The sequence below is a fragment of the Lathamus discolor genome, chromosome 11, assembly GCF_037157495.1.
Source record: "Lathamus discolor isolate bLatDis1 chromosome 11, bLatDis1.hap1, whole genome shotgun sequence".
Classification (NCBI taxonomy): domain Eukaryota; kingdom Metazoa; phylum Chordata; class Aves; order Psittaciformes; family Psittacidae; genus Lathamus; species Lathamus discolor.
Window position 1 is genome coordinate 4,769,328 of NC_088894.1, and position 27,994 is coordinate 4,797,321.

The 27,994-nt window shown below is 54.3% G+C and overlaps 2 protein-coding genes across 6 annotated transcripts; one reads left to right on the forward strand and one right to left on the reverse strand.

The window, feature by feature from the left end:
- Positions 1–42: 42 nt before the first annotated feature.
- On the reverse strand, positions 43–18,713 carry RBPJL (recombination signal binding protein for immunoglobulin kappa J region like). 5 transcript variants are annotated; one of them, XM_065691374.1, is made up of 12 exons: positions 18,343–18,713; positions 11,870–11,945; positions 6,050–6,175; positions 4,467–4,537; positions 4,184–4,299; positions 3,144–3,318; positions 2,630–2,767; positions 1,983–2,092; positions 1,752–1,892; positions 1,264–1,419; positions 943–1,046; positions 43–531 (listed from the first exon to the last, which is right to left on the reverse strand). In XM_065691374.1, exons 1-12 carry the CDS (start codon positions 18,368–18,370, stop codon positions 258–260), a joined length of 1,515 nt encoding a protein of 504 aa, XP_065547446.1. In that variant the 5' UTR covers positions 18,371–18,713; the 3' UTR covers positions 43–257. The 5 variants fall into 5 exon arrangements, with proteins under 5 accessions (XP_065547446.1, XP_065547445.1, XP_065547444.1 ...); XM_065691373.1 differs by having other exon boundaries at positions 1,264–1,443; XM_065691372.1 differs by having other exon boundaries at positions 2,630–2,815.
- On the forward strand, positions 11,820–27,994 carry MATN4 (matrilin 4). The gene is made up of 11 exons (XM_065691370.1): positions 11,820–11,913; positions 20,941–21,048; positions 22,206–22,775; positions 23,824–23,946; positions 24,408–24,530; positions 24,635–24,757; positions 24,884–25,006; positions 25,454–25,867; positions 26,206–26,358; positions 26,707–26,811; positions 26,966–27,994. The coding sequence occupies exons 2-11, from the start codon at positions 20,976–20,978 to the stop codon at positions 27,022–27,024; spliced, it is 1,866 nt and encodes a 621-aa protein (XP_065547442.1). The 5' UTR covers positions 11,820–11,913; positions 20,941–20,975; the 3' UTR covers positions 27,025–27,994.

Below are 27,994 nucleotides of genomic sequence, written 5' to 3' on the forward strand. Positions count from 1 at the left end.
TGAAGGTTAGTAAAGAGGCAATTGAATCTGTAAAGAGTCCTTCAAGCCTGATTTATTGATGCTGTCATGCAAGATCTCTGCAGGGTGAGATGCTACCATGAAGAAGAAACAAGTCAACAAATCACAGGAACATGGTGGGTGTTTGATGCATGGGGAGGACCCTTTGGTGGGGCCACCCCGAGCCCTGGATGGAGAACCCCAGCATGGCTCAAGCCTGCTTCCCCTTCCCAGGCCAAGCGTCTGCCTGCCCAGCTTGCTTAGCTCTGCATGAAGAGGTGGAAGTTGGTCCTGGTGAACTCCTGATGGATGCTGTCAAGTAATCTGTCTGAGTCCTGCGGGACGTCTGAGAGGACCTGCTGCCCTGGGATGAAGCTCTGCTCTGGGGTGTAGGTGAAGGTGAAGGAGCTGGAGTAGATGAGGCCATCGTCCCTGATCAGCAGGAGTGGGACCGTGATGGGGTATCGCAGCCACCTCCAGTCACTGCCGAAGGCAGAGACATCAGGGACAACACACATGAGGGACTTGGGGCTCCTGGGACAGTGCAGGAGAGGAAAATGTGTGTTAAATAAGGAGAGTCCCCCGCAGGAGCGGCTGGCAGTGAGTGTCCGCAAGTCTCCTCCAGCCTGAGCTCATTGTGAAGCCTCCAGCTCATTTCCCCTTTCCTCCCTACTGTTTTGTGCTGCTCTGCCAAGGTCACTTGGTCACTTGCAGCCCCCTGAGGTCGCTGTCATCCCCCCATCACTATCCTGACTGCAGCCAGGGCAGAGAGCAGGCACCAGCCAGACTCATCCCTGCCTCTCCTTGCAATTCCCGTGCTTGGTCTCGCAGAACAAGCAGTGCAAGTGCCCTTGTCCCCAAGGTCAGCAGCCAGGTCCCTCCCAGAGCTGCCAGCACAGCCCAAACCCGGCTGCCAGTCCCTGCCCTGCTCCCCGGCCGTGTTACCTGTACATCGTCTCTGCTTCTACATCTCCAAACCAGACCTTGAGGTGTGCGTGGAAATACTCCCCCTGCACCTCCAGCATGGCCACGTCCCCGCCACCCGTGAGCTGTGACGGGCAGAGTGCACAGCAGTGTGTTACATGGTGGAATGATCCAGACTGCTTCTCCCACAGGATGCTCTGCCTGCGCATCCCATCCCTGCTGCGCATCATGTCCCCACTGCAGCAGTCCCACAGCATCCCAAAACTGGGAGATGTCAACTGCAAGGGTTTAGGAAGCAGGTGATGGAGAGGTGGGGTGACCTGTGGCTGGTGCTGTGCCTACCTGCAGGGCAGTGATGAGCGGCACAGGGCTGACGGGCTCACGGATGCAGGCCAGGCTCTCACTGAACGTGTACTCCACTGTCTCGGTGCCGATGATGGTCCAGCAGGAGCCATCATTCAGCAGCTCCCGGTTGGCTTCCTTTGGGCAGGGAGATGCCTGTGGAGAGTTCACAGCACCACACTGCAGTGGGGACCGGGGCTGGGGTTCTGCCTCTGGTGTCTCAGTTCCAGCAATCGACTGCTTCCCTCACTAGGAAATGGGGATCATGATGCCTTTGCAAAGACCTTGGTGACAATGTCCCGCTGAAGCAGGCAACCCAGAGGCAAATGGCTCTGGTCAGCGATTCCAACCTTAATTTGGATGCAAACCCCCTTTGCTGGAAGACCCCTCCTGGTGACATGTTCCCCAGCCAGCAGCAGCACAGAGGAGCTTGGAGAGAGGACAGGGAACACTGCAGGGGTCCTCATCCCCTCCTCACGCCGCTGTACCTGGAACTGGATCACTTTCTCTGTGGAGAGACACAGGTACATGCGGTCGCTGCCCTGGAACTGGAAGGCGCATTTGTGGAGCTGGGAGATGGGCTCGTCCACGTCCAGCATGGCATACTGCTTCATCACCTTCCGGATGATCTGTGGGCAGCAGCAGCATCCCTGGGATGGTACCCGATGCTCAGAGCAGCCAGGTCCTTGTACCTGACACCCGCAGGGGTGGAGGCTTACCAGGGGTGGCAGGGTGATGCCAGTGGCAGTGCAGACCAGCTGGACCACGGAGCCGTAGCGGATGTACCCTTCCCGCAGGGGGAACTCGCTCCGGGTGCAGTGCTCATTGGCTGTGGGGAAGAAGAGAGGCAGTCACTGCCCTGTACAGGGGAGCAGGTTAACCTGGGCTGCCTTGCTGTGTGCTATGCTGGTGCTTTCTTACTGCTTTCTCCCCTCTGCAGGTGCTCACTGCTTGGAGAGGCCGCTGCTCTCTGGGACCTCAGCACAGAAGAGTGCAACTGGGATGTGGTACCTCACAGGGACATCACTGGAGGCAGGGATGCTGCTGGGCCCTGGCCTCTTCCAGCCAAGTTACTTGCTTGGATTGATGAACTTCCAGACCAACACAGCTCATGCTGACCCTGTCACAGCCCATGTGCCCTCAGGGCATGATGCCTACGCTCAAAGCCAGTGGGAAACAGCTACCAGCTCCAGAGACCCATCAGGAACGTTGGGCAGAGGTGAGACCTGAGCCAGGTTCCCACATCCCTAGGTTAATTCCCACCCCTTTTGCTCCCAGGAACTGACTTTGCAGCATGGAAGAGCCAGGGTGCGAGTGAGGCAGCCCTGGGCATTGCTGGTGTCAGCAGCCCCATGAGGCTCCTTACCCAGGTGGAGGGTGAAGGCTGCCCACTGCCTGGCACTGGCGATGAAGGCTCCCCCCTCGACAGAGAGGTAGCGGGTGCTGACGGTCTGGGAGCGCAGGCGGTTGAAGAGGGAGACTTTGGAGCCTGGGGAAATGCAGACTGCGGGGAGAGGTGGCTGGGTTAGTGGTTGCCAGGTCTGTGCTTCAGCTATGGGGAGGACAAGCCCTCGTTACTGGTGCCCCCAGCCTGGCCGGAGCCAGCATCCTCCCCAGCTGCCCTTCTCTGTATGTGAGTGCCAGCCCTGCTGGCTTTTCAAAGGTGTGGGGAGCATGCTGGCACCAGTGCATTCGTTACACATGGTGGTGGGTGAACTGTTTGGAAAGGAGACATCAATATCCCAGATACATCCTCTTTTGGGGGTTTCCATGGGCTTTGGATTCAACCTGGACCACTCCAGAGCCAGGCTGTGAGCGCTTGGACTGCATCCCACCCTGCGCTCACACCTTCCTCCCTGCAGAGCCAGCCCCATACGCACGGTCTGTGTTCTTCAGCGACTGCTTCTTCTGTGAGGGCTTGGAGATGACCTTGATCAGTTTGCTGTGGAAGGTGCCAATCTCCTGCCCGTTGCTGAAGAAGAGCTTCAGGACCAGGCGGAAATGCTTGCGCTTGTCCGCATCCGAGATGTAAAGCGCCTTCGCACAGCCAAATCCCTGCCAAGGGCAGACAGGGGCTGCTGGCAGCTCCAGCCCAGCCCTGCCAGCCTTCCTCACCCTCCTCACCACCCCGCAAGGGCATAATAGTGCCCTTTCAAAGAGCCCTGGGTTCATTTAAAGGGGGAAACGATCGGAGATGTTATTACAGGTGGAATGAAGAGCTGCGGATCGGCAGAGGCTTTATTTACACTGGGGGCAGAGAATTCCTCATGGAAATGAATGTTCACGTGTGATTTATCCCACATAACATGAGAAATAACCCTGGGTTTATGGTTTCCCCCCCTGTCCTGGCTGATACACTGTGCTTTAGCAGCAATGCAAGCACTGCAGACAAAGGCTCTTTTTGTAAGGTTTCTGGCCCGACTCAGACCCCGCGCTCTTCAGGGACCCCAGATAATGCTTTTCCTTCTATTTTTTACTCTATCAAAAGATGCCAGAGCTCTGCTGAAGCTCTTGAACTTTGGGATCTGTCAGTGGGGGGTGGGTTTCTGGCTGTTTATCTGCAAATGAAACCCTGGGTTTCCATTTTGTGATAAGCATCAGTGCTGCTCACTGGGAGAAAGTCCCAGTGCTGAGGGAGCTGTGCAACCTCTGGCAGCTCGCCTGCCACAGGGCTGTCGACCTGCAAAGATGGAGCTCAGAGACCGGGCTCTTTGAAGGTGTGGGAGCCTGCCCGGCTGCTTGGGTTGCTGCATGCAACAGGGTGGCAGAGCAGGAGCTGGGAGTGATGGCTAGGAAGGAAGGACTGCGACATCCCAAGGAAGGGGACAATGTGACATCCCAGGGTGTGGGATGATGCTGGGGACAGCCCAGCCCCTGCATGAGCGGTGTCCCTACAGCCCCAGGGAGCAGAGGGTCTTACCTTTGCATCCGGCTGCTCCTCAAAGCTGAGCTTCTGTGTCTCCATCAGGCTGCTGCCCATGCTGTCCAGCCCCATGTACCCGCACACCCGAAAGCCTGCATCTCCTGGGTCCCTGGCTGGAAGAGATTGGGAGAAACACTCCCCAGAACCTGCATAGGCATGGGCTTGCTTCCTCCTGGTGTGGTGGGTGGCCCAGGTCCAGGGTCCAATCTTCACCAGGTCTGGACCACAGAGGGCTCAGCCTTGAGGGAGGAGAGGTCCAGGGCTGCTGCCCAGTGCTTACCTTTCATCTGCTCCTGCTTTAACTTCCATCCTGGCCCGCTCAGGTAAACACAAGGTGGGGGGCAGAAAAACCTGCGGAGACAAGAGGGCATTTTCTTACCCAGAAAAGCTCCTTGGGGTCAGTGGGATGGCTGCGAGAGCGGAGACCAGCATCAGGAACAGGCCTGTGCCCTGGGAGGTATGCGATGCTACAGCAAAGGGCTGGGGTGGGGGGAACCGGGCTCTGCTGCAGCAGTTGTCTCAGCCCCTCTGCCCTGCACTGGCTGCAGGCCATGGGACAGCCCCCACGGGGGAGGACAGGGTACCCTGGCCCCCCATGCCCTGAGCCAAGAAAGGATCAGGCCCCCTGCCTCTGCCAGGAGGGAGTTTTGGCCAGTTGGGAACAGAGTTTGCATTCACAGCTAGATTCAGAGCCCAACGCAAATAAATCTATAGCTAGCGTTTTGGAAACCTATTTTCCTGTGTTTTATTTGGGTTTCCACTGTCTTTACACTTGTGTGAATGGTGCAAATTCATCTCCTGTTGACACTGGGTAAAGCACTAGCACAGAAAACACCAGGGCAGGGGGTTGGTTGAATGTTGCAGAGCCCTAAAGTCCTGGGTATGGGTTTATTTAAATAAGTCACCCACAGCATGGGCCCCTGATTCACACCATGAAGGAAAACAGCACCAGTACCATTAAACTTTACGCTGGCAGCTCTGTGCTGGTTTCCTCTCCTTCTCTAGACCTGGCGTTGATTTTCATGCTCATCCCTTGCTCTCCAGGAGCAGGAGAAAGAGGCTGTCCCAGAGGAGAAGCAACACAGGGGCTTCCCTCCCGGCTGGAAGACCCAGTCCTGAACTAAAACATTTACCTATGGATCATCAGGGCACTGGAAGGGGTGAACACTTTGTAGGCACAGCCAGCTCAGCCTAGAGCTGTCTCCTGGGGCCTGGGTGGGTTATACCTTAGCGGTAGAGCTTGGTGCCTCAGAACTGCTTCACACTCAGTAATGACGGGGGTTTATTTATATCCCAAGGATTAATGGAGAATTAATTATATTGCAGTGCCACAGTCTGACGTCACTGCCCAGGAGCAGAGATTTGGGAGATCCAAGCCAGAACCTCAAGGTGTTTTTGCAGCGTGGGCAGGATTTACAAAAATAGCAGCTTTTTGGAGGCCGTGGGCATTGATGGGAACGCCCCAGTCCCTGCTGTGGCCCTCTGGATTTTAAGGCAAGTTTTCCAGAGCACTTAAAACATGAACCTTCCCTCCCCTTCATCTTCGTAATTGCATTCTTGATGGGTAAGACTCAAATCGTATCTTCCCTTCTTTTACTTCAGATTTCTGATCTCCGGTGCTTCATGAGAGGAACCTGACTGCAAGGAAGGTCTCACCAGCATGGATGCAGTTGGGGATTAAAATCCTTCTTGTGTCGTTCAGTAAGACTGAATAATGGGTTTGAATGCAAAGAGGTTGTGAGTGGATGGGGAGGGGATGTGTCAAATCATTTGCTTAGATCAGAGGAATCTGGCTAGGTTGACATTGAGCTGTAGGCAGCTGGTTTGGAAGTGGCTATAGGAGAAGCTGGAATAATGTCCCACCTTTTCTCATTGCCGTATGACTTCTGTGCGACTTTGGCATGCAGTATCAGCACTGTCTGGTCCGCTGGCAGCTGCAGGTACCTCCGCACGCCATCTCGAAGCAGGTTGGTTTGGTAGGGGTTGGATCTACGAGACAGTGGTACCCCAGCACTGTAACACCGGAACGGGGCTCCTCGCCTTGCCCTACCAGCCCTGTGCTTGGAGCTCCCTCTATGTACAGCCAGAAGGTGGAAAAGTTTTCTCATTGGAAAACACTGGAGCTCAGCTGCTCTAAGACCAGGACTGGCATTGAAAAATAACAAGTTTGGATAACTGAATAACTGCTTGTCCTTAAACCATAACACTTCTCCATCAGTTTTCCATCCAACATGCTATGTTAATAGCACACGAACACGCACTTCCAAGGCTTCCAGTCCCTCACAGTGGTGGCAGTGCTCAAGTCGATCATTAATTTGGTTTTCCACCTGATGTGCTTGTTGCTGTGTGGCTTTTTGGTGAGTTGGGCAATGCCGCTGCTGAGCCGTGAGTGCAGCTGGGGAGCTGTCAGGCAAGGAGGAGCTGCTTGTTGGCTTCAGCAAGGGCTGCTGGGTGAAAATAGCTGCGTTTTTCTCCAAGGCTGACAAAGTAGGTGGTTTTGCTGATTGTTTCCGCTCTATTAACTAGAAGGAGTTCCCATGCACCAGGTATTTAACTCTGTTAACTTAGTAGGTTGGGCGTTAACTGGCTAGAGAGTGGTGAGGTTGGTCGAAGCCCATGGGTCCCACTGCTCTGCCACGTGGGACATGTCTGCAAGAACTGGGGCGTAAGAAGGGAGGGATCATGAGCCCCTCAACCCCTTGAGTACCTTTGGTTGGGTAACAGGAAACCAGAAGCAAAGGAAGAAGTGCTGCAAGCCCCTCCTTCGCACATCTACCAGTGTTCGGGATGTGGTAGCTGGGCACACTCAAGAAAGCGGACCCAGTGGGGCTGGTTTTGAAAAGGTCTGGACTTAAGCCCGAGTTCACCTCTCTCGTGCGCTGAGCTCCCTTGACTTGCTGCAAAGGGGTGTCTGTGCCTGCTGGTATTTGGACAACAGATCTGTGTTTCTCTGTGTGCAGCACTGGAGAATCGCTCAGAGGAGAAGTGGTGAGTGATGGGGGGCATCAGCCATGGCCAGCCCAGGGATAATCTTGCAAGAGGTACGCAATGGAGCATCCCCATTAAAACCAGTCTCTCTTCCTCTTAAATGGACTAGAAATGGCAAACAATTGAGGGCTTAAACAATCAGATGTGTGAAGAGAGACAGATCTGGTCCTGCCAGGCACCCAAGGCAAGGTGGTGGTGAGACCCTGTTGGGCCCAGAGGCCAGAGCAAGCTCCCAGGGAGAGAAGCAGCAGCAGTCACTGCAAAAAGCCTTTGAGAAGAGTTCACCTGCCAACTCTGCTCTTCCCAGTGCAACACGTGCATTTTATAAAGGCTGTGCCCTGGGCAGCTCCTAGGACCCGTGTTACAATTCATGCTAAACATACATCACTTCCAGCTTTCCCACGTTGCGGATGGAGCTGATGCTCTCCTCTTTGTAAGTGGGAGACAAACACATCTCACGTACAAGCAAATATTTACCCAGTGTCTCCTCTGGGTAGTCCCGCTGGGACCTGGCACTTTGCACTTCACAGATTTTCCCATCACTGCTGGGTTCAGTTATTAGATGGGTGATATAATTTCCTGCCCTCCTTGTTCTCAATTCTTTACCCCAGACGTGTTAGCTGGATCACCAGCACGCATAAATCAATGGAGCTCTGCCAAAATCAGATTTACAGCTGGTGCCAGTGTCACCCACAGCATTAGCTGCTGCTCTGTGTCTGGGAAATGAATGTTTTATGGCCATGGCAAGCCTGTTCCTGACTGCAGAGCATGTGCTGCAGCCGAGCTCCTCTTGGAGCCCAGTGCTATGGCTCTGAGCTCAGCCACAGCTCACCCCAGTCGGCACTCATGGCAAGGCAGAAGGAGCAACTTTTCCAGATAGGCACTCAGAGCACCCCTAACAGATCTCACAAAGACCTTCAGATTGCTTTTACCCGCTCCCATCAGAGGATAGATCTGTTCCCTCCACTCCTCCATCACGGGGCTGGGACACTCCTGCTCTGGCATGCTGAAGCTGAACTTTACCAACGCTATCCCACCAGTGCTCACTTCAGGGTGGGTTACTCAGTCTTGCTGAAAAGCTTCACTCCCACTTTTCTGCTTACTGAAGGGTTTATACCTTTGCACAGCCAAGGAATCCCATCAGAAAGTTATTTGATCTTCTTCCATAATGGCCATCTGCAGCTGTCTCACTCATCGTTGCCAAGCAATGATGTGATTTCAGCTTTGATCAGCCTTTGCTGCTTTCTCCTTCATCTGAAAGCACCATTTGGGAGTCTCTCTGCAAAAGTACTCACTTTTTTTTTAATGTAACTACTGATTATGATCAGGATAAATGTGGAAGTGGATCGAGGAACAGGCTGTCCGTTGGCCAGACACTGCATATTCTTTTACATCAGTGCAACACAGTGAAAAATGGGTACTAAACCTTGCTGGCTGTGTTCAATCGCATTTTGCCCTCAGTTTGTCAGGGTCAACGGGCACAGAGCAGGGGAAAACCAGGCTGGGTGTGGGGATTTTTTCCTGGTGAGACTCACCATTACTTAGTGCAAAATGAGGAGCAGCACTTCGGGCCCTTGCTCATGTTTCAGTTGTGGGGACAGGCCCCACCCCTGTCAGTGTCCGCCACCATCATCCATCCGTGTGGCTTGGGGTCTGCCTGGAAAGCTCCAATCCCTGCGGAGCTGCTGGGAGCTCCTAGCTACCCATCAGCAGAGTAAGGAACAGCCCGGCACCAAGGCCAGGCAGAGGCAGGGAGTGTTCAGGAGCAAACTGCCAAAACCTGTGGATTAAGACGTGTGCTGACAGCATGGCCAGCAGCAAAGCCTGCTCCGCAGAGCCTCCCGCGGCACTGGCTCGGGGCAGGGCCAGGCTTGTGCAGCTATCACTGCTCCTTGCATCCGCACGTAATACCAGAGGCACGTGGGTTTCTGCCCAGAGCTTATTGAAGAGCCTTCTGGAATAATTATCCACATGCTATTTACTGCTCAAAGTGGGAACGTGCATGCCAAAGGCAGGTAAACAGATCATAGTTCTTCAGGCTGGGTGCCTAGCTGGAGAAATGACTACCTAGGAACTTGGTTTTCTTTTCTTTGCCTGTTCTCTGCAGCCATTGCCTCCCAAATCTGGGGGCTAAACCGTTTCAGTGACGCACTTCTGAACAGTACTCGCCATTCTGCCCATAGAGGTGACCACCCAGCATCCATCATCTGGTTTAAATTTACTTTCAGAGAGAGTCAAAGGGCTATTGCTAAAGTAGCTCAATATACCCACTTGGCTCCTTCTGGCACCTCCAGCCTCCTCAGAGTTACAGGGAATTATTCACTCCTTCCTTAATATAATTTATTATATTAAATTATTAAAATGCTTTGATTGTAGTGCAGTGTTAGTTCAGTGTCATGTTAGCAGCACTGCATGGGCTGGGCTCCTTGAGCTCATTCTAAAAGCCTCCTTTTCAGAGCCCAAGGTCTCAGCTGGGACTCGGTTGCTCTTGTACACAGTTAGGCATTATGTGGAAACAGGGGGGAGCAAAGGGGGAACCACCACTTTTCTCCTACACTGAGTTTTTAAGTCTTTCCCCCGCCCTGCTCAGCCTGGCATCACTCACCACCACTTTTCCCTTGCTTTAGGTCAGGATGATGTCTCAGGAGAGGGCGTGAGCGCACTTTGAGGTGCATCTCTGCGGCAGCTCTGTCCTGGTGTTGCAGATGGGAGAGACCCCAGGGCACCCATGGGTCTTTGCTAGCCCCAGGCTGGGAAGTCCTACAACATCCTCTGTGTGCACCCTTGGGCAACCACGGGAGCAGAAAAACACTTCATGGGCACCAGGAGAAGCAAACCACCCTCTACTGCTCACAAGCGTTCACCAGCTCAGCCTGCAGATGACGGCATCCGATTGTTTCAGTCCCCTGGGAGTGAAAGTACCAGCTCAGGAGATCAGACTACAGTCCCGACAGGTATTGTTTAGAAACTGGGTCTTCACATCAGCTCCTTATACAAGAACTTTGACTCATGGTAACAGTGTCCTCAGGCACAGTGAACACTGAATTCAAGTGCAGAGACTGATTTGCTGCTTGTCCCTCACAAAGGAGCTGCCATTGGCCTTCCTCAGGACACAGCTGCCTGCTGCTTGCTGGGTGCCTACTGCTTGCTGGGTGCCTGCTGCCACCGAGGGCAACTGTTCTTTCCTCAGCTTGGGGAAACCAAACATCCTAATAAAAAAATATCCATTTTAGAGGTCTAGGTTATATTTTGTACAGAGCAGGGGAGAAAGTGCCTGCAGTGCTCTTGGGTACAGAGTCAATGCAATGTTTATGCAAAAGGAAAAGCCATTAGAAATCACAGTAATGAGAAGCCTGCAGTTTCTGGCTTCCCTCATTTTTCAATACCTCCTTTAATCCAGACCAACTCAACCCACAAGCCCTTGTATATGCACGGGTATTTATAAATCCTGTATTTCCCTCACTGCACACACAAGTGAAATTCAGCCTTTTCTGGGCTTGGGGGATTTGTCGACCACACCAACAGCAAACACCAGCTGAGACCAGGAAGCACAAAATCCCTGCGGTGCTGAGCTCTGCAGGGGACAGGGGGCCAGCTGGGGTGGTCACCCTGGGCATGTTCCCACTGCCCTGCTCCTGTCCCAGCACCAAACACCCAATTTGGATAGCACAGTATTGCCTCATCTGCTAGAAAACACTGATAATTGTGGGTTCAGATTTTCTTTCTCTCTTCCTCATGTAGCCATTGGTGTTAGTGCAAAGACAAAGGGAAAACTCAGTCGTGTAAAGCACAAAAGGTGGTTCCTACCACTACTAGACTGATCCAAGTGCTGAGATGTGCAGGGCTGGGAAGGTCTATTCCTGGCTGTCTAAGAAGTTTCTGCTGCTGATCTCCATCACTACAGAGCCCTTTATTACAGAGCCCATCACTTGACCTGCTTGCTGGAATCTCAACACGAAGCTCTACAGCTCTGCGAGCTCTGGTTCAAACCCCACATCCCCACACTGCAGCCACTACCTGCAGAGGCTCCTAAAATCCCAGGGCATGGGAGGTCAAATGGATATTAAGCTTGGACTCTCGTTTTCGCAGGAGCTGGTAAGTTTGTGAGACTCCTGGGTGCATTCCCACAGCAGGGGAAGAGGAAAGAAAAAAAAAAAGGAAAAAGAAAATAAAGAAAACCGAGAATAAAGAAAAAATAAAGGAAAATAAAGGAAAGAAAAAAGAAAAAAATGAAAATAAAGGAAACAAAAAACCATTAAGGGGGAAGAAAAAAGAAAATAAACCAAAAAAAAAAAAAAAAGGAAAAATAAAAAGAAAAAGTAGAAAATGAAGGAGGAGGGGGAAGAAAAGATAAAGGCAGTAACCGGGGCTCTCGCTGGCCGCTAAGCTCCCCCGTACGGGCTGGCATTAACCCGTCCGTGCTCAGCTCCGCGCCGATCCTGCCGCGCAGCTCCGCCGGTCTCCGCTTCCACCTGCGCGCAGCTCCGCTCGCCCACGGGACCCCCCCCCCGCCGGGGCAGGCGGCTGAACAGACACCGACCCCCCCCCAGCGCAGCCCCGGGACCCGCCCCGCCGCCCCCCCCCGCTCCCCCCGCCCCGTTAAATGCCGCGCGGGGCCCCGCCGCCTCCCACCGCTGCTGCTGCCGCCGCGCCCCGCACCGCGCAGCTCCGCGCCCCGCACCGCGCCCGCCGTACCTGACCCAGCAGCGCGGCGGGGAGCGGCTCCGCGGCCGGCACGGGTGAGTGAGGGGCTCCGCGGGTGCCGCCGGCCCTGCGGGGAGGGAAGGAGAGGGCAGCAGGAGGAGGAGGGTGAGGGTGGCCCCGTCTCGGTGCGCAGCGCCGAGCACGGCAGCGGGGGTTGGTCCCTCTGCGGGGACTTGTCCGTGGAGCGGGGCTGGTGGTCCTGGGCGTGAAGAGCAGCGAGCAAAGCTGAGGTGGGGGGGAAAGCAGAGCCTTTGAAACAGGCTTTTGCCCCGAAACTGGGGCTGGAGCCCCCCGAGCTCCTGTCGGTGTGGCCCTGTGCCCCTGAGCCCCAAGTGAGCATCTCGGTGGGCAGCGGGAGATCCTGGTACCCGGCTCTGATCATACCCCTCTCTGATCATATCCTGCTCTGAGCCGGGGGCCGGTGCAGAGGATGTAAACTTCTCCACTGTCTTTCTGCTCTGCTCACCTTTTGCCTAGCTGTTGGGCAGGTTTCTGCTTATACAACTGAGGATCTCTTTTAGCAGAGAATAATGTCTGGTACACCTGGGCAAGGCGAACTGAGCCATAGGAGATGAGATCCTGCAGGAAGATAAGCTTGAAAGAGCGCCCTCAGTTTGCTATGCGCTGTTTCTGCACGACTGGAAAATTGGGGCTGTGCATACTCATAAATATGTTTGCACAAGCAATCACCCACCTTTGCCTTGTAATTCCAACCATCTCCCAGGGAAAAATTAGCTTTGGGCACTTTTGTTCCAAGCAATTACATGGGAAAACTTGTTTGGAAAATCAGATTATTCTGCACTCATCGTATTTGTGCTCGCACGCAGCCGTCCGAGATAAGTGGAGCTGAGCAGATACATGATGAGGTCCCTGTGGGACCCTCTGTAGCATCTCTTGAGAGTAAAGATTTGATAGTAAATTGCTCCAAGCACAGGAGCAATTAATCAGAGGCAGTGAGCGTGCAGGCCCTCAGTAACAAGTAGAAACTGCTTTTCACAAGCAGATTCTTGTGATCTCTGCAAGGATTCATTAGATCGGCATTTGATATCGGCAAAAAGTGTGTGCGGGGGGGAAATCTGCTCTCAGATCTCAGCCCTGATATTTGCCACCAGGGTATGGATAAATTGGGCCTCATCTGAAATACAGATTCCCATCCGGAAAGCATGTGAGAGTTCTTGGTGTTTGTAGTAAACCAACACTTTCCATTGGAGCAGGCAGGGAATTGCTGCATCCCACTGGGAAAAAAGCTGTTGTTGATTTTTTGGGGGAAGTCGTAATTTCATTATTTCTTGAAGAATTAAAGAAATTCCACTTGATTGGTACAAGCTGGGCCCGGGAGCTACCCTTGCTGGCCACAGTAGTAAACAGAAGACGTAGCCAGCAAGGCAGCCCGCTGTAGGCGCTCTGCGGTCACAGAGGATGTTTGTGCTCCCATTGCTCATAACATAGCATTTCCCTTGAGGTTGGCATTAGGGGTTAAAGGTTTTCAAGAGAAGCCTTTGTTTAAACATCTTTAAAGTTTCCAATAGGGGCCCCTTTGTTCGCTGTGGAGCCCTGTGCCTGCCGTGCTCATAAAATGCCATTTACAAATGCTCCATGAATAGCGCTGAAACACGGAGGGGGAAGTAAGTAGTGTTAGAAGTAGTGTTTGTATCTACACGCACACGGGAACTGCAGACGCGCTGTGAGTGAAGAAACGAGACCTAGAAAAAACACAGGGGAGAAGAACCCCCAAAAGATGGAGCGGTGCTTATAAAGAAACTCGTAAAGCCCAGCTACTGCCCCAGATCAGTCCGTCCCTCCTGTGCCAGATGTCCCATGCGTCTCCTCCAGCCATGCCAGGAGCCTGAGCGGCTCCTGCCACTTCTCATTACCTCTTGGTAACCGTGTTTGCTCCACTTTTGGGCCAAACAGAAGCAAATTGATCACTTGGGCTCCACTGGGAGGGATCTCACACAGCTGCCATAAGGACTCCATTGAGCAGCCTGCTGCAGAGACCTGGACTTTTGCTGTTACCTCCTGCAGACTAGCAGGGGTCACCCCTCAGTAGATACCTGCAGCACGCATCTACATTTAGGTATCGAATAACCTTTTTAGCATTTAGGAGCCTTTAGTTCCCTTTCCTGTCCTGGCTAAATATAAAGGGTTTAAAACCAGCCCTGCTAAAGCAGGGGAGGGTGTTGGCACATGCTCAGGAAACTCCAGAGGCTGATGCACAGCTATGGCAGTGTTTCCATGTGGGATGCCCCCAGGCTGCAGTGCTTGATCCCGTGTCTGGAAGCTTTTCTGGTTCTCAGACAGCTTGTCCTTCCTGGTGTTTGTTACTGGAGGCTGGATCCATCTTCCCTAGGAACTTTCTGCCTGCATCTTTGTCTGCAAACATCTGATCTCTTACCTTGCAAGCCCTTAGTTGCACACATTAATCTATTGCTAACCTGGTCCCTCTGATGCCTATCAAGGAAATATATCAGGATCAGCTGTGGCCTCTTGCAGAGAGGTGTCAGTAACTCAGTTCCTCTCCAGACTTCAGCCTTCCTGTGTCTGGGCTGTGTCATGCTGCTTCACTGGTTGATTGCCAGTATACAAGTTCAGGAGCCTTTGAGCTGTAGTCTGCGGACCCGTAGGAGTCCATGGTCTATAGCAGGAATCGGTAGGAGTATATCTGTTAACAGCAGAGGTCCTCAGCCATGGGCACAAATGCTGCTTTAAGGCCCCTTGGAGGTCTTGCAGGAGGGTTCCGTGCAGTGTCTGAGCATGCTGACAAGGCCAGGCTGACACACAGATGCCAAGGCACAAAGCTCCCCAAGGCACCAGCCCTTCAGCATGGGTGGAAGTGAGACCGCAGCCCATTGCGATGCTGGTGGAAGTTCTGTGGTGCATCGCCCATGGGGTGACAGCATTCCAGCCCTGTGACAGCGGTTCTCTGGCTGTCCCACTGTCAGAGGGATGTGGCAGCAGTGAAGTGGGAGCAGTTTCCCATGCTGCTTCTGTGGTTCTTCCTGTGACAAGTATCTAGCCAAAGAATTCAACCAGCTTGCTTTTCTGTCTTGAGGAGGGCAGAAAAGTCTCTGCGTGCTTTTCTGCAGCCACCAGATGCTTCTCACTTTCTGCTATTTCAGTTGAACACATAGCAGGATGGGTAGGATAAAAGGGAGAGGCACAAGAATATTCTCCTGGCGTGTTTTCTTATGCCAACACATTGAGTCACGTCTCCAGAGTGAGAAATATGATATAAAGATTTAGAGAAGGAGGTCAGGCAATGAATCTATGGTTGTGAGGCTGAAATAGCAGGCTTTCTGTGGTTGTCTGTGCCATGTAAGCTTACCGGAGGTCAGCTGGGGATATTGGTCCCAGTGGATTTGGGAACTGGACATCCTGCTGGTAAGTATCAATCTTACTGCTTAGGGGTACCAGCTTTGCTGCATCAGGAGCTCAGCTGACAAACTGCACCAGCCCAGGAGCTGCTCTGGGCTGTTTCTCTTTCCTTTGTGGTTGAATATGCATATTTCTAGGGGGAAAAAAAAAGCTCTCTAACACCTTCCTCCCAGAACAAGAACTCGGGCAATGGAATGCTGCCTCAGCTGTTGGATGGCCCGGACCTCATTCCCTCCAAAGTTTGAAGTCTCTTGGCCCTGTTCAGCTGTCCTCCAGGGGCCTGTTTGCAGAAAAACATTTGCTTATTGAAGCGAGTCAGTAAAGGTGGGTCTTTGCCCTGCTGACCACTCTTCATCAACATCTCAGTATCCAATATCCCTCCAGTTTTGCTTAAGATACCAGTTAGGAGCAGGGTGAGTTTGCGCACCATGCAGCTCAGGACATGTGCAGCCAAAGGTCTGCAGAAGGACAGAGAGGAATAGGGAAATGCCAGCGGCAGTTCTGAAACAGAAGGCATCTCTTGACATGAGTTGAACAAGGGGAGCTGGCTGACTATACACGTGCTTCAAAAGGCCACGTTTAATTTGCAAATGAATACGACATTTATTCCTGCCAGCTGTGGCCACAGCAGCCCAGGTACAGTGTGTTTCAGTGCAGAGGGTGGCTGGGCAAGAGGCTTTCTTCCTAGCTGAGATGCAGAGCATTGAGGGATCTTTTAGAGACAGATTGATGGCAGAGAAAGACCTCATGTGCTGTTGTGGACAATACCTAGAGCTCTGTCTATTGGCACACCCAGCATTTCTTTCCCAAGGGGGCTTCAGATGTCATCTCATAGTATAAGCCACTCAGAACGTGTATGATGTTAGGTCCATGAGCTGTGAGACGAAGATGTCTCTTAGCCTGCAAATAGACCTGGACAAGAAACCTGTCTTCCTCCTGCCCTCCCTGTGACCATGCTAAGCCTAGTGAGTGCAGGAGTGGGGCCCATAAAACAGGGAATTGGCTTTTGGAGTGGGGGCAAAGAGAGAGAAAGAGTAGTCCTTCTGCATCCAGCAAGGTCTTCTTGTTACAGCCGATTCACTCCTGTTGGGTTTGGAGCCACGATGAGCTGTTTGAGAAATACAACCTTGGTTTTCAAACAACGTGTACTTCCAGGTGGCACTTGGCCCGGCAAAGCTGCCGTAGCGTTGTAACCAGAGAGTACTGCAATGTCCTGGAAAGAGTCTGCTCTTGTTCTCCCACACGTGTGTCTGGGGAGAACCAAGGACACATCAGTCCTTAAAATGGGGGAGAAAAACCTTTTGGGCTGGAAATCCAGGCCATTTCCCTGGTTTTGGAGTGCTTGTGCTCCCTGCCTCTTCCTTGCTCTGAAAACTGCGCTGCTGTCATTGCTCTCATGGGATTTGCAGCTCGTCACCCAGCTGCTGTGGAGGATGAGCACTGAGATGGTGGAGCTGTGATGGAGTGCAAGGTCAACGCTGCCTGTAAAATGGCACTGAATACATGTCATGGGCAGCAGAGGCACCGCTGAGAGCCATAAACCTGCAGGCAGGGAGCACCTTGAGATTGTGGATAGTGCTGAAGGAAACCAACCTCTGGGTAACCCTCCAGGAGAGGGTGGATCCAGCTCTGGGGCTGTCGCAGGCCTCATTCATTCGCACAGCTTGAGGGTCATGCAAATATATGGGCAATGTGCCAGCAGCCCATAGGGGTTTCCACAGCAAAATCAGCTATCAGGAGATGCCTCCAGGTTGATGTAAGCTGTTTGCATCTCTCCAAGTAGCTCTGGTTGCTTCGTGTTTCTGTCTTTCTCCCTTGGTTCTCCATGCACTTTTGGGGCAGCTTCTCTCGGGCATGGATTTGAACGGTGATTTGTCCTGCTGGGGACATTAAAACTCATCTCCCTATTCTCCAGCCTGAGGCCAGCTCTTGCTATCTTTCTGCTGTTGTCCTGGCAGGACTCTGGTGTTCTAAACGCAAGAAATGTGTCCAGGCTTCTGGGCCAATTTGTGGCTTTTCTTTGACACTTTTATCAGATAACACTGATGTGCGAGTTGAATTATGCCCTGCCAAAAATGTCTGGTTGGGTCTGCACATAGAAAAGCCCTGCAAAGCAAAACAGGGTATGTGGAGAGGAAAGTGAGGTGAGTGCGCCTGAGGAACATCACGTCTAGGGCTGCTCTGCCATCAGCCAGGGTTTTGAGCACAGGAATATGTGTTATTAGCTGGTAGCAGTGGTGGCCTCAGTGCCATGCACCCCTGCCATGCATGCCCAGGCTCGCTGTGCATGCCTCCTCCCATGCACAGGCATGCTGCATGGACAGCCCTCCGGCTTTGGCGTGTTGGGTAACAGTGTGCTTGGTCGGAGGCTCCTGACTGTTCCCCACTCCTTGCAATGCATGGTGATCCCTTGTCCTGCTTCTCACAGGGTCTGGAGCCAGGACAGAGCTGCTGCTGCTGCTCCCACAATGTGCCACAGGTCTGCCAGGCTCAGGCAGGACCTGTGGCTGGAGTTGTGTGGGTTTTGCCCTAAACAGAAGTCACAGCTAAAGGCTGATGTGCCCAGATATATGAAATCTTGTACCTGTGACCGGGCTCATGACTCCATAGCCGTGGCCCACAACCTGCTTTACTCCTAATGACACTATGGCTGGGGCTTTTCCTGGGCTGTGAATGCACTGCAACCTCCTGAGCCTTTCACTCCTTCTTTCCTCGTCTGCTTCATCCCCTCTACAGTTCAATCTATAAAACTCCCACCCCTGTAACCCTGTAAGGAGGGTAGGGCGATGCTCCCTGCCCTGCCCTGTCCTTTGGGCTTGCCCAAGGGAGGATGCACCCAGTCCAACCTGCGTGGATGAACCAGAAGGGGAATATTGGGAGCGTTTCTGTTAACCTGTAGCCAGGAGGGAGCTGCCAAGGAGGCCACGCTGAAACCCGAAGCGAAGCGGCTGTTTTTCCCGAGACTCAGCATTTGGCAGGGAGAGCAGACGGACAAGTGGCGGAGCCGGGAGGGATGCAAGCACCCTGGGGGCGGCAGTGCTGGTGGAGGTGCCCTGGGAAGGGTCCTGGGGAGGGCATTGCTGGCTTACCTGTTTGCATCTGGGGATTCGTCTCCATGTCCTCCTTACTCGAGATCAGGAGGAGAGCCAAGAGCAGGCTGGGGTCATTGCTGACCCTTCGTGTGGCTCTTCCCTCAGTCACCCTCTTTGGAGCATGAGCTGAGCATCTCCTTCAGCAGGGACAAGCAATGGCTGGTTTTCCCTTTGCGTTGCTCAGAAAGGTCAGGAGATGATCCAAGTGTCCCTCTCAGCTTGGGTTCGGCTGAGCCAGCCCTGTGGGGCAGCGCTCACCCCGCCTGGACCTTTTCTCCTTTATAGCTCAGTGTTATCTCAAGGTCTCTGGTGCTGCAGCCTGTGCTGTGTTTGCCTTGCTTGCAGCACCTGCCCGCCAGCCGGTCGCTTCCCACCCATCTCCCTCCCACTCCTGCGTGGTAGCAGGAGGTTCAGGGGGAAGTGTGGGAGCCCTCGGGGTGGGGGAGCCGCTCCATAGGGATGCAAGTGCAGGGGGAGTGAGGACAGTGGGTAGCAGGGACAATGTCTGGTGCAGAATGGTGGGAGAGATGCTTGGGGACATCTGTCCCATTGCTTTTGCTTCCCCATCCCCACCAGCTTTGCTGCTGGGGCAGGGCTGGGCGTTACATTCAACTGGGGACCAGGGTGCTGTTCCAGCCTAAGTCCCTGCTGCCGGGACTGGTGCTGAATGCATGGCTGAGCTGCCCTGCCCTGTCCTGGCAGCATCAGCCCCTCCAGCCGTGAGGAGTGCCAAGACTTCATCCAAAGCTGAGATGCTGTTAAAAATAGATCAGTCTTGAACTGGTTTTCTCCTTGGTTTCTGGCCCAAAACCTCATTCCTGTCTCTGGCTGGCTTTGAAGCTATCTGGATGCTACAAGATGCAGGCTCAATACCAGCCTGCCACTTCAGGGAGGCTTGGAGAACAGAGTGCTGTAGAAGCATTACAGGTGGCATAGCTTTCCCCAGCATATTTAGTGGTTAGGGAGTGCTTTCTGCCCCCCAAAAATTGCTAGGAAAAGAATCTGCTAAATAGGGAAACAAAGCTGGGATAGGAGGGGCTGTTTGCTCCTCTGCTTGCACATGGTGCTCTTGTGAGGGTGCACAGACACCCAGGCACTCCTGCCCACAAAGCCCTGTGGCTTCCTAGAAAATGCCTGTTGGGCTGCAGCCTCCCCTCATCTCCAGAACCCAGAGTGATCCCACCGGAGTGATCCTACCGGAGTGATCTCACTGGTCTCTCCATTGATAGTCCTGCAGGAGCCACCACGTCCCGAGCTGGGTGCTCACACTCCCTGGGAAGAGGCTGAGTCTCTCCCTTTGAGGCTTCTGGATCCCACTTCCCTCCTGTAGCCCTTTTCTGTCCTTCTGATTCCTCAGTGTCATTTTTCAGGTGTGAACGCTGAGTCTGGAGACAATTTTAAGATGCAGCTGTGAAACCTATTATCAATGTCCCTGCTATCAAATGCATGAGGTTCAGGGCTGCACGTAGCCAGTGAGCAATTAAATGGCAACCCTGGTGATGAATTACAACTGGGACCTCCTGGGGCTGAGTAAACACAGCTGATAACTACCGATAAAATGAATTTCCGTGTGCTTTTTGTTTTCTAAAAGCACCCTCCTAGTACCTGTGCCCAGGCATGGTGCTGCTGTATCCCAGGGGAAGCTGCATTACCTGTGGCATTTCCACCCCCAGCTCCTTGGGTTTCCAACCAGGGCTGGATAAAAGTGATAAAAATAAACCAAATAAATCCATGTCCCTGCAGGAGCTGGGCAAGGGCAGGGAAAGGCACCGCAGAGGTGGGCAGGGAGGGAGACAAGTGACAAACTGAGGTTTTGGGTAGCTGATTTAAACATCTTTTCCTTCAACTATCCCACCTCAAACACTGTTGGGGTGCAGAGCATCCCTCAGAAAAGCCAGCAGGGTGCGGAGAGCCGCAAAATATTGGTGAAAGTGGTGGGGTCCCCTGAGGTGATGTGAAGGAGAGCAGCGATGCTTTACCCAGCACCCTGCCTGGGGGGAATGGGTGGAAGCCCATCTGCACAGGCACTGTTTCACCCTGTGCCTGCGGAGGCTTCTGCTCTCCAGAGGTAGTTTGGAAAAGGCAGAGAATAGATTTATGGAGCTGCTTGGAAAAACGATCCTTGCCAGTGGCTGAGCCGCTGCTGAGCAGGTTTTGTCTGTGCTGGTGTTTCCTCTGGTGGCTTCTCTTCCTGTGCAAAGGGAGCTTCGGGAGGTGCTCTGCATCCCCGGGTGCAGCTTTCCCACTCTCCGGCTGGCTGCGGAGAGCAGCCGCTCCGCCAGTGCAAAGTATTTGGCTGAACATCCCATCCGCCTGGTTTGCGAGTGAAAATAAGGCTTGGCCAGCTCCACCCAGAGCAGAAAATCAGACCCTTTGGCAGATTGTCACTGCTGTAATGAAATCTGGCTGTGCTGAGGCTGCCAGTCCGTAAATGGGAAAAGTCCCACGTGGGTCCAGAGACGTTTGGGGATGGATCTGTCAAAACTGCTGTTGCAGAGGGGTTTTGGCACTGCCTGGGACACCCACCGCAGGTGAATGTCACCCTGTGGCTTGGCCCACCCTCAGCACTCTTTGCACATTGTCTTCTCCCCGCAGTGAGTCCCCGCAGCGTGTGGTCTCACAGAGCCGTGATGAAGCTTCTGCCCATCGTCCCGCTCCTCCTGCTTCTCCTGACGATGCTGGAAGCCAGACCAAAACCCACAGGTGAGCTCTGGCTGGTGGGGAGTGCCTGGAGGAGAGAGAAGCACAGTGAAGCCCTTGCTGCTTGAGGTGGGGGGACTGGATGCCTCTTCTTTGGAGGCATCCCCGGCAGGATGGAGGATCCGTGGGACCCAAAATTCCCAGCGCTGTCCAGGGGAGCAAGAGCTTGAGCCTGGCCCCAGCACCAGACCCAGTCAATTCCAGTCAATTCCGGTTTAGAAACAGTGAAGGCACCAAATGGAGAAAGGAGCGGCTATGTCTTGGAGACCTTCGGAGCAGTTGAGATGACAGCCTGGGTCTGGGCAGCATCCCAAGGGGACTCAAAGTGTTTGCTTACCATTAGGGCCAAATTCTCCCAGGTTTGGGTATGCACAAGCCAAGCAAAATATGTTCATTGGCATTGCACTTGCTAAATACTCTCCAAGTTTGCACTGGAAGTAGCACCCGTGTGTCCAAGAGAGGCTCTTTGGCTTGATCCCTGCCATGTGCATGCCCTTAGCTGTGCTTCTCACTGTCTCTTTTTCTGCCATTAAAAAATGAAAGACAAATCACCAAAACAAGCCCTGGTTTTAGGCAAAAACCGGCAAAATGCAGTAAAACCCAGGGACAGATGGAGCTGTGGGGAGGAACAGAATTGCCCAAAGCAGTGTGTTCCCGCTTGCCACTTGAGCAAGTAGGAGCCCATGTGGTGCAGAGGTCTGGGGCAGGGACTGCAGCTTGCAGGGAACAGCACAAGGCACTGGTCTGGTTTCCAGTTTAATGCTCTGATTTGCTGCAGAGATAAAGATGCTGCTGCCTAAACCTGTGCTTATTCCTTGCCAGGGTAGATGCTGACAGAGAGGTGTTTCTGCAGCTTCTGGGGCTGCTGGCTGTGGAAATGCAGGGAGCAGGAGCTGCGTCTGGCTAAAGGGGTGGTACTGGGGAGGAGGGGATGCTGCCATTTCCCCACAGCCAGGGCCTATCTATCTTCCTGCCTGTCATCCCTGCTTCCGCTCTGCCAGCACCCTCCATGAGGTTATTTGGCAGTAGGGGTTGCACAGATCTGCCCTCTCCACCTTCCACTGAGCACCCCTCAAGCCACCCCACAGGGGTGTCTCTGCTGCCAGCCCTGCTCTCCACAGGCAGCTGTGAGGCTGAAATGTCTCTTTTCCCCCTTCCAGCCCTGAAGTGCAGGACAGGTCCGCTGGACATCGTGTTTGTGATCGACAGCTCCCGCAGCGTGCGCCCCTTCGAGTTCGAGACCATGCGGCGGTTCATGATGGACATCATCAGCAGCCTGGACGTGGGCCCCAACGCCACACGCGTGGGGGTGATCCAGTACTCCAGCCAGGTGCAGAACATCTTCTCCCTCAAGACCTTCTTCACGCGGGCGGACATGGAGAAGGCCATCAACAGCATCGTCCCGCTGGCCCAGGGCACCATGACGGGGCTGGCCATCCAGTACGCCATGAACGTGGCCTTCACCACGCAGGAGGGCGCGCGCCCTCTGCACAAGAAGATCCCCCGCATCGCCATCATCGTGACGGATGGGCGGCCCCAGGACCGTGTCACCGAGGTGGCCACCCAGGCCCGGAACGCTGGCATTGAGATCTACGCCGTGGGCATCCAGCGGGCAGACATGAACTCGCTGCGCGCCATGGCCTCGCCGCCGCTGGAGGAGCACGTCTTCCTGGTGGAGTCCTTCGAGCTCATCCAGCAGTTCGGGAAGCAGTTCCAGGACAAGCTCTGCGGTGGGTGAGAGCCGTGGCTGCAGGGGTGGGCGAGGATGGTGCTGGTGCCTGCTCCTCACCTGGGCTAGAAGGTGACCTTCAGAGGGGTGTTTGGGGTGGCTGCCCTTGCTGGGAGCAGTATGGACAGGGAAGCATGGTGCCAGGACAGCAAAGGATACCAAAGCAAGGTGGCTGTTCCTCTTGCTCACCTTTCCTGGGGTGACATAAAGAAAGCTTTGAAAGCATTCAAGTGATTTTCTTCACCCATGCGTGGTAGCTCTGCCCCAAGCTAGGCAGTGATGGGAATACTAAAGAGCAGGAAATGTGGAGCTGGTTTCCTTGGGTATGAAGGGGATGGCTGACACATCCCAGAGCCTATGTACATTTTGACGTGGCCCTAACAGGGTCTCCTACACAGACACATGCACGGCATCTGCTGCATGCACATCGGTGTTTAATAAACCAGGAGGCTGATTCTCACCATGGCTGTGCTGATGCTGGTCAGGAGCTTGCAGGGTGGGACCTGTCTGTCTCCTGCCATGCTGGGGTCAGAGCCCTGTCACTGCAGCAAGCCAGCAAGACCTTGCTCATGTGCTTCAGCATCTGCTGAAGGGCAGAAGGCAACTGCCAGCCTTTTCCAGGCAGTGTTTTCTAGCAAGGAGCATGTGCAGGGCTGTGTTAGTGCTGTGGTGAGCCCTTGTGCACTGGAGCAGAGGGCCCAGGGCTCACCAGCTACTGCCTTCCTGGCTGCATGGACACACAGACCTGGCTCCTTCAGTATGTTCCAGCTGAGCTCAAGCTTTTGCTTACTCAGCTCAAGCTGTCATCAGTGTCAACTAATACTGAGCATTGATTTAGCACTCAGGTAGATAAAAAAGCCAAGGTGGTTCTGAAACCTGCCGCGCACAGTGTCCGTGTCTGTGCACTGGAAATCAGTGGGTGAATACTGGGGCTGGGAGGACTGGGGTTGTGTGGGTCATCCCAATGGATTCGGCTGCAGGGACAGGGCACATGGCAGAGCTGGGGTCCCCGTGAATCAGGCTGCTCTGATGCCTGCTCTGTCTTGCAGGGGTGGACATGTGCATGGGACAGGAGCATGGCTGCCAGCACAGCTGCATCAGCACCCCTGGCTCCTTCTACTGTGAATGCAACCCAGGCTACAGGCTCAACGTGGACGGAAAGACCTGTTCCTGTAAAAACCCTTCTTTTGTCCTAACTCTCGTAGAGGGCTTGTAGTTACAGATCTCATGGAGGGAAGCTGAAATGCAGCGCAAGACCCAGGGAGGGCAGCAGCAGCCTGGGTGCTCTGTTCACAGAGCCTGCTGCCTCCTGGGTGTGTAATGACCGTGGACACTCAGTATTGCTAAATCCTGGTCACCTCTCTGGGGTGGCCACTTGGGGCTCATGTGGGCACAGCCTGAGGGGGCTCTGGGCAGGGGGTACCGGAGGATGCACATCGCAGCCACCAGAGTGCACAGTGGTTTAGCCCTGCATGGCGAAGGCAAAGCTGTATTAGCTGGTCTGGTCATCACCCTGGCACTTTGCCTTCTTGTCTCATGGTGCTGGGAGCTGCTGTGAAGCCCTGGAGCTGGCCCTGCTCAGCTGCCCCAGGGAGGCTGGGGCAGGAGGGTGACGGTGTCCTGCTCCTTGCAGTCATCGATGCGTGTGCAGACGGGAGACACGGCTGTCAACACCAGTGCGTCAGCGTTCGTGGGTCGTACACGTGCCACTGCCGTGCAGGTTACTACCTCCACCAGAACAAGAAGAGCTGCACCAGTACGTGGCCACCCCCCTTCCCGTCCCTTCTTCATTTGCTTCTTGCTCTCCCTCTCCTTCTCTTGTCTTTCCCTTTCTGCCCACCCCTCTCCTTCTCTCACCAGTGATCGATTACTGCAGCTTCGGAAACCACAGCTGCCAGCACGAGTGTGTGAGCATCCCCAACGGGCACTACTGCCGCTGCCGCAGCGGGTTCACGCTGCAGCCCGACAGCAGGTCCTGCAGAGGTACGTCCCGGTGGGGCACAGCCTGCGGTGTATGGCAGATACCCTTATGTCCTGCCCAGTCCCTAGGGAAAGGGCTGTTCCTGGACCTGAATGGGGATAACCCTGTGCCCTTGGCTTGTCTTCCAGCCACTGACCTCTGCAATGGGGTGGATCATGGCTGCGAGTTCAAGTGTGTGAGCATGGAGGGCTCCTACCGCTGCGTGTGCCCTGAGGGCCAGCAGCTCCAGGCCGATGGCAAGGCGTGCAGCAGTGAGTACTGGGATGAGGCTCTTGGGATCCTCCTCATATGGGCTCTGTGCTCCTGGAGAGGGCTTACCTGAAACTGAGCTGGGGGTCTAAGCGGGAGTTTGAGCTGGGTTGGAAGAGGATGGAGAGCTGGCTGGGCTTGGGGAGCGCCCTGCCTGCTGCAGGGATGGATACGGGCTTGTGTCCTCAGAGACATGGCCCAGAAGATGCCAAAGGAGCTTTGAGGAAAAGAGGGACCTAGGAAAGACTTTTAGGGGATGCTGGGGTGGCAGTGGAGGTTTTGGGGCTGAGACCCCGGGTATGCTTTGCCCTGATTCCCAGCCTCATGTTGGCTGCAGTCCCGGGGGGTCCACACAGTGTCCTGAAGCCCAGTCCTAGCTCTGGGCACCTTCACTCTGATGATGCCCATGGCCAGGCTCGTCCCTGCTCACCTTAACCCTGTGCCCCCAGAGTGCGGGACTGGACATGTCGACCTGGTGATGGTGATTGATGGTTCCAAGAGTGTCCGGCCCCAGAACTTTGAGCTGGTGAAGCAGTTTGTGAACCGCATTGTGGACCTGCTGGAGGTGTCCCCGCACGGCACGCGCGTGGGGCTGGTGCAGTACTCCAGCCGCGTCCGCACCGAGTTCCCCCTCAACAAGTACCACAGCGCGGACGAGATCAAGAAGGCGGTGATGGAGGTGGAGTACATGGAGAAAGGCACCATGACGGGCCTTGCCCTCAAGCACATGGTGGAGCACAGCTTCTCCGAGCTGGAAGGTGCCAGGCCTCTCTCCCACAACGTCCCCAGAATTGGGCTCGTCTTCACAGATGGGCGCTCCCAGGATGACATCTCCGAATGGGCCAGGAGAGCAAAGGAGTCAGGTACGAGGTGCTGGAGAACCCCAAACTGCAGTGCTTCGAGCGCCGCAGCGTGGTTCCTCAGGGAGCTGGGCTCTGGGGGAGGCTGCAGCATCCAGCCTTGGGGTGCTACATCACCCAGGCCTGCGGGGGCAGAAGTGCCTCTGCCATGGTTCAGGCTGCTCTGATCAGCATCCTTTACACAGCAGCCTGCACCACAGCGGTGCTGCCATTTCCTGCCTAAATTCCTGATGCGTATTTGAGAAGCCCAGTGTAAATCCTGCATCCTTGGCTTTGCTCCCTTTGGGCTGCTGGATGTGGGGTGGCCAGCGCAGTGCTCAGGATCTGTCCTTGCCATGCAGGGATCGTTATGTTTGCTGTGGGTGTTGGTAAGGCTGTGGAAGAGGAGCTGAGAGCAATCGCCTCCGAGCCCGTGGAGCAACACTTCTCCTACTCCGCAGACTTCACCACCATGACCCACCTCGTGGAGAACTTCAAGCTCAACATCTGCCCAGGTGGGTGCCCGCGGGGGCACAGCTCCAAGTCGGGGGAGCCCTCCTCTCCCCACAGAGCCAGTGGGGTGCTTTCTGTGTCTGTCACCCTGCATCGTGCACCCCAGGACGGGGCTGGGGTGAGCCCAGGCTGCGCCATGCTCTCGCGGTGATGCCTGGCAGTGAGCTTCCTGGGCTGGCAGGGGTGCAGTCTGGCAAAAAGGAGTGAGGCTGGGAAAAGGGGGAAATGGGCTCAGGTCCTGCCCTAGTGAGTGGCTGTAGGAACAAGGGACTGGAGCTGTGCGGGAGCAGGGGAGAGCTGGGCACCATGAGGCTGCGGCTCTGACTGCACCCAAACCCTTGTGGTCACAGAGGAAGGCAAAGGGGAGACCGAGATCCGCAGCCCGTGCGAGTGCGAAGCGCTGGTGCAGTTCCAGACGAACACCGTGGCCATCCTGCAGAGCCTGACCGAGAAAAATATCCTTTGGAATGATGCCTGGGCTTGCCGGGGCGCAGGGCAGCCCAGGGACAGACCGCACATGGGGCGGGATGGATAAATGGGAACGGGGAAAGTCTTAGGGTCCCTCAAGGGGACTGTTTCCTGCTCACACTGTTTCCTTAGCATGTTCACTTGCTCAGATGACAGCCAGACTTGAAGACTTGGAAAAGCAGATTGCCAAGAAGAAGTGATCCTTACAGAGGGCTGCAGCGCTCGTACGGGGCACGGGGATGTACAGTAGCTGCGTGGCATTGTTATTGCTAGGTTATTGTAAAGCATCAGTGTTTGTTCTTGTACCACAAAACCCCTGGGGGGGATGTGGAGAGTATTTAAAAACCCCAAAATCCTAAGAAAAAAACCAAACCAAAAAAAGAACTTGAGCGAGAGCCCCTGCAGTGAAGCCAAGGGGTTCAGCCACAGTCAGTGCCTCAGTCCTCCGAGCTGGTAGCTCTGGGATGAGGTGGGGTGACTGCGTGGGCAGGCTGGCCTTTGAACGAGGGTTTAGATTGGACATGAGGAACAATTTCTTCACTGGAGGGTGCTCAGGCGTTGGAACAGGCTGCCCAGGGCAGGGCTGGAGTCACCGTCCCTGGAAGTGTTCACACACCGTGTAGATGAGGCCCCCAGTGCCATGGGTGGCCTTGGCAGTGCAGGGGTGATGGTTGGACCTGATGATCTTAAAGGTCTTTTCCAGCCCAGCTGATTCCATGATTCTGCGTTGCCACCCGGCCTTTTCCCAGAGCGACGGGCATGAACCAGCCCCTGCACAGCCCTCAGCACCCAGCAAGCAGCTTTGCGAGGAGAAAACCCCTCCAGTGATGGTACCCTGGGAGCCGCCAAGTGTTGGGGCCAGGATAGCTGCAGGCAGTGCACAGAGATGGATGCAGCCCGAGCAGCTCCCATGTGGCACCCGGGTGTGCACCCATGGGGAAGCAGGCAGCAGGAATCAAGCAGATCCCCTCGTCCCTGTTTCGGCAGAATTGTCTGGGAATTGGTCGTTATCTTGTTTGGTTTTTTTAGTCACATAGCAAAATGGTAATAATTCTTTCCATAACTATCCATGTGTGTGTATATATATTTCATTCTGAGAGCGGGGTAGTGCTGATCTTAAACACTTCTTTTATATAAAGAAATTTCTATCCTGACAATAAACACCCTCGA